At 34.4% G+C, this 5,905-nt stretch overlaps 1 protein-coding gene across 1 annotated transcript in view; it reads right to left on the reverse strand.

Moving 5' to 3' along the window:
• Nucleotides 1-1,194, reverse strand: part of LOC107081323 (papilin-like) — a 12,993-nt gene extending 11,799 nt beyond the window's left edge. The window contains exons 1-3 of the mRNA XM_015369525.1: nucleotides 1,094-1,194; nucleotides 813-905; nucleotides 99-208 (exon numbers count right to left, since the gene is read on the reverse strand). Coding sequence (XP_015225011.1) covers nucleotides 99-208; nucleotides 813-866 — 164 coding nt within the window. The 5' untranslated portion in view covers nucleotides 867-905; nucleotides 1,094-1,194. The remainder of the gene's footprint in view (nucleotides 1-98; nucleotides 209-812; nucleotides 906-1,093) is intronic.
• Between the last annotated feature and the right edge of the window lie 4,711 nt (nucleotides 1,195-5,905).

Raw genomic sequence — 5,905 nt, forward strand, 5'->3', positions numbered from 1 at the left:
ATTATATTATATTATATTATATTATATTATATTATATTATATTATATTATATTATATTATATTATATTATATTCACTGAAATGCTTTACATGTCCTACCTTGAAGTAATACATCTCCTAATTCTCATTGCCACTCCGGTGCCGCAGGTACGGCTGCAGGGGCCATATGCCCCAAACTCTCCCCAGTAGTCATTTACTGGCTGTGTCAGCTTTCAAAATAAGCACAGAAATTAAAATGGAAATGCAGTTAGATTAAAAAAAAACCCCCAAAAAACTCTTTTTGTTGCCTCTGGAACAAAAAGGAACAAATTGCTGCTTCCCCTGCACCAAACCCTATCCGCCGCAAACCATCAATCTTCAATGTGGGGTCACAATACTGTAGGACTAAAATAGTCACACGAACTTGAGACACAACCCAACCCCTGAATGAAGCATAATAAACATATATACTCACAACTCTGATAACAGTAAAGGTGTATTTTTTATTTTAAAATTTACTTTAAAAGCTCTTTATACAATTTAGATATATTCTGTAAGATAAAATTTTGTTGTATTATTTTTTTGCAAGAGGCCTTTTCCATGGCATGTGTCAGCATGTCTTTTCTCTACAGTTGCGTGTTAATACAAAATTCAACAATTTACGAAACAGTCCTGTCTTGTAGAATATCAAAATAGCTGACACATATACCGTACATGAAACAACTACACATACTACTGTGTTTGAAATATACATATAAGTTTTATTTTTATTAATTTTACCATAAACTATGTAAGGAGCATATAATGGAATCAAAAATACTAGCTACCACTTACTGTAAGAGCAGGAGAAAGCAGCTGCAGGAGACCAAGGATTTGCAGGATTTTCATGGTCAACAGACACCTTACCTAATCTACTAATAAAAGTAGCTAATAAAAAAAATATTACAGCAAAATTATTTACATCTCAAGCATAAACAATTATTTTGTTACTGTATATTTACTTCATCTTAGCTTTAATAAAGCCCCAGAAGGCATTTCTTTGGTGATGCTAGATAACAAACATTTTTGCAAGAGATCATAAAAAAAAAATTGAGTTAATGTTAAAGCTGTCCTACCGTTTTTAAGGGGCTCTCCGGCTGGTAGATCAGTTCTGCAGGAGAACGTGGATCTACAAGAGGAAAAAATGGACAGATGCACTGATTTCTATCTTCTCATCCGATCTGCTTGCCAAAACCGCAGCCCCAGAATGTGTCAGGTTTCAACCATGCAAGCAGCAAGAACCTTTTTTTTCTTTTCTTTTTTTAGCCTAGCTTTTAAACAATTTCTATGCTGTAAAAAAAACAACAATGTCCACCCTATTTATAAGCCTGCATACACCTTTAAACCAAAAGAATTTTTTTTATTTGTAAAATCAAGGATAGTCAAAGTGAAAATTAAATCTAAAACAATTGAACTTCTTGATTGAAACAGAAAGTAATAAATCTGAGATAGACATATATAAGTTCAAATGCTCTGCTAATTTAACAGGATCCAAACCTGGTCTCACATTTCCATCATGACAAAATTACACAGCCCTTTAGAAAAAGAATTTCTTCTGAAGACCTGGATAATCTCTGTTATTTAATGCAGCCATTGATTCTGCTCTCAACCCAACAACCTTGAAGGCGAATGTTAGATCAAGACTTAATCAAGCAAACCTGGGTGACACAGAAGATGATAAAATGAAGCCCACCTATAACAACATATATGGCAACTTCTTAAACAGGCTCCTCATGGTAGTCCTCCTATCTGGCTGCTTAAAAACAATGCAGCAAAAAAGACTTTACCAAAATTAGTTGACAGTCATCTGAAATACATCTAGCCATTTATTGCAAATGTTTGATGGTTGTTGTTGCCTCCAGTAGTGGTGAAATATGTTTTTTGGTTTAAGGGGCATACATATATGTTATTCTAAGTTTTTTTCCAAATTAAACTTTAAAACTTTCATCAGTAACTCTGAAATCTGTAAAGGGAAAATAATTTCCACAATGTTAGATAAGGATATTTAAAAACATTACAATTGTATCTCTATATTATTATTATTTTTTAATCTTTTTTTTATTTTTTGCAAAAATGTAGACATTAAATGTAATAATATTCTACACACTGAATCAGACAGTTTTGGAAGAGCCCAATAACCTTATTACACTAAACATTTAACGTGTATTTGTTGCAGATTAAGTAGCAATTAATAGACTATTCCATAAAAAATATTCCAAAATATATAAAGTTAAATATAGCCTAAAATTTTCCATTGCTTCCCACTTATGTATTCCTTAACTTTCTTTTTTTTTTCAAAGCAGGTTCTTTTGGCCACTGATTGTCCCTTTTTCACATCTCATAACCACTAAACACAGTCCATTAAATCACAGCATGGGAGCTGGTGGGAGGAAAACACTGTTTTGATGCTCAGTTGGTTTATTTTAGTAAAAAAAACCACAGGGATGCAGTCTGAAGCATATATCAAGAGAGAAGGCAGTATTTTTATCTTTCTGGCTAAAAAACATAAAACTCTAATCTCATATCTCTAAAACCTAAAATGTTATTCCTAAAGTGAAGTATATTTATGCAAAAGACACATGACTAAAGTTTTGTCTAGCATGCAATAAACATATTGCCACAAGATAAAGTTTATTCACATAGATTTAAATAACACACATATGGATTTCCACATGTCATTGTCAGATATAGTCTAAAAAGAGAAAAACAATCTTCACATCAAATAAGCCTCACTTCATACATCAAAGACAACAAAACAAAGCATCCCACACAGTCAGAGTCCAAATCACCACCCCAAACAATGCATTCAGCACACAATTAAAAACAAAGTCTATCCCTTCCGCAATCTCAAAACTGCCGGTTCAGTTTCTGCAATTCCTTCTCCTTGGCTTCAAAGGCACTCTTGGTGCTGAACAGTTCTTCCACTGAGTTCACTATGTCCTGCATTTCCTGAGCCATTTCTGCATAGCTCTCCTTCAGGTCCTCCTGCTGCTGCTTCAGCTCCGCCGCAGCTTGCATCAGCTCTGAGGCCTGATAGCTGCACTGGCTCCTGAGGTCTTCCACGTCTGTCAGTAGGGTCTCCATGCCCTTCAGCACCTGCTCCAGACGATCTGCGGCCTCATCAAACTCTGACGTGTCCTTGAACAGACTGTCGAAGTCGGAACTTTCAAGTGACAATAACTTGATTTTTGGCTCTGAATCCTTATCCTCTTTCTGGGTCCCTGCCTCCTTATTTTGATCTTCCTCTCCTTTCTCCATGGTTCTGAGGCAGAAAGTCTCAGTCAACCAATATTACAGATACTAGTGCAGATCTCACTGAAACAGATATCTGAAAAAAACAAAAATAATTTAGCTTCAGGGAAGAGCAGTAAAAAAGTGGAATTACTCACACACTTAGAAAGAAATTTGCAGCACATGTTCTACTTCCTTAGAATCCCTTGGATAGTGATGAGTTTTATCCCCTTACAGAGTGGGGGAAAGCAGCCGTTCTGTGTAATCTCATTTCCCCATGCACTTGCGTCTTCAGAGTATTTGCGGACAGGTGTCAGTGTATTTCTGTCTAAGTCCCCTTTCTCTAACATCCAAGACCCATAATCCAGTTTCAGGCATCAGGCCCAAGCAATTCCCCTACTGGCACGGATCATTGCAGGCTCAGGTGAGCAGCATGCAGTCTGAATGTAAGATCACATAGTACCTCCCCCCTGACTGATTGCTTTTGAGGAGAAAGATTAACTGCGTCCTCGTAAAGTTACCTGCTGATCTACTATTAGGATAATTCCTGTGAAAAGTAGAGGAATCAGTGTGAAACCAGTTACTTTAAGGGTGAGTTTTAGGTGTTTTAAATGCACAAAGGATTACTCCTAGACTTTGTTCAACAACCTAACAGTATTTTTGGATTTTTACATTATTCAAGAGCCCCCATTTACTCTGATCGCCCCCTGAATAAAATCTGATGACCTCAAATTTCTTCTGAATTAAGCTTCTTAGTAAAAGAATGCCAACCGTGTGCTATGATGTGTTCTTACTCTGGTTTCATCAGATTTCTGACTGACCACAAGGATTTTTAAGAGAATATTAGTGAGTATATTGATTAAGGACTTGTTTATTAAGATGCTTTCCAAGCTTTGACCATTTTTCAAAGCTTTGTTTAATAATTATCCAAAAATGAAAAGAGCAGGGGAAATGCAAAGCTGCTAACTCTTTGTAGACCTTGAAAAGTTACCAGCTAGGCAAGGGGTGCTTTATTCAATAATGGGTTGATGTTAACCCCACAGGAGCAGCAGAGATTGATTCCTACGATGGGAAAACATGTTGAATGAACAACTGTTACAAATGTAAGCAACAAAGTTGGCATTTATGAAGGAGTAATCCAAAATCCTCTATGCAGTTTGCCAAAAATGCAATTAAGGATGACAATAAACAAGTAGGCAAAGGAGTCTGGTGAAATGAGAACCAAAGGTTTTTAGCCGAAATCCATAAAACTGTGTTTAAACATTACGTTAGGTTTGATTTAGAGTTATAATGTGGAAATTATTATTTTTTCTACAGGCATGTGGAAAGTAGTCAACGGTAGTGGAAAGGTTGATGGATTTGAATCAATCAAAAGATTTTCGATTGAGCTGAAGGTTAATCTTTAAGCAGCAAAACATAGTGATCAAAAATACTGATGTATTTTAAAACACACAGTCAAATGGGAGACATAAATCAATCTGTAAATCTTGAACAACTGTTAAAATTGACGTTTACAGATGTTTTCAATTCAGTCTGTTTACTTAGCGGGGGCTGGAACTGCCACACCTTTTTTATTTCTATTTTAAATGGTTAAAAAAAGGAAAAAAGTCAATTCTTTTCCTACAAATATTTTAAAACAATATTTGCAGTTTGTATTTTTTATGGAATAAGATTGTTATTGAAGATATTCCTCTTAATCAAATACACAACTCATTAGAAATAAGATATCAATATAAACACAGTTTCATGCAAAAAAAAAAAAAAAAAACATCAAATGTGTACTTATTTTCAAACTTGTATTAACTTGCAACTTTTATGAACTCTCTTAAGGCACTAAGCTCCTGAGTCTAAAGTATTTTCCATGACCAAAGCATGACAGTATTACTGGAAAAAACAAAAACAAACTAACCATGCAGAAGCATTTAAAATCCACGTGTCCTGAAGTGTGTTAAAGAGCCAAGAGAAGAAACTACCCTTTAAATGGCTGTAAAGATAAGGTGCCAACATGATGATTGCAACTCCCCCAAACCTCTTATCAGAACCAGACAACTTGCTCCGAGGAGGCCAATGTCAGGGGAAACTCTTAATCTCTGAGTGCTTCAAAATACAGACATTTAAACTTCAGCTACACTGAAGGAATAATAAATTTGTCACAAATGTTCTGCTCCGAACCTTATATGACTCGCTGAAAAAGAAGAAAACGTTTGCATTCAAATAGAAATGTATTCAATTCTATAAAGTCTTGGGGAAAATGTTATAGACCATCCTAATATTATATTCCTCAATTATTTGTACTAAAGTCATATTACCTGAAGAACAGGACAAAAATCAAGGGTCTAGCATTTTTTTTTTAATGACTGCATTTTAAAGTCATACGATATAAACAAAAAAATGTGTTTTATTATAGATTTATATAGCTTGTATTTTTTTTAAATGAAAAAAGATTTAGTACTAACATAGCATTCTAACTAAAAAAAAAGCATTTGATGTTTTACAAAAAACAAGTTAACCTTCTTTTCAATAAAGCATCTTGAATTTTTCTTGCTAAAATTAAATAGCAATAAAATGTTCTAATTGCAAATGTACAAAATAAACTTAACAAAACTATATCTATGCATTTTTCCATTTAATATTACCATATAATATATATATATATT

The sequence above is a fragment of the Cyprinodon variegatus genome, unplaced genomic scaffold (assembly GCF_000732505.1).
Source record: "Cyprinodon variegatus isolate N-32 unplaced genomic scaffold, C_variegatus-1.0 Scaffold38, whole genome shotgun sequence".
Lineage (NCBI taxonomy): Eukaryota > Metazoa > Chordata > Actinopteri > Cyprinodontiformes > Cyprinodontidae > Cyprinodon > Cyprinodon variegatus.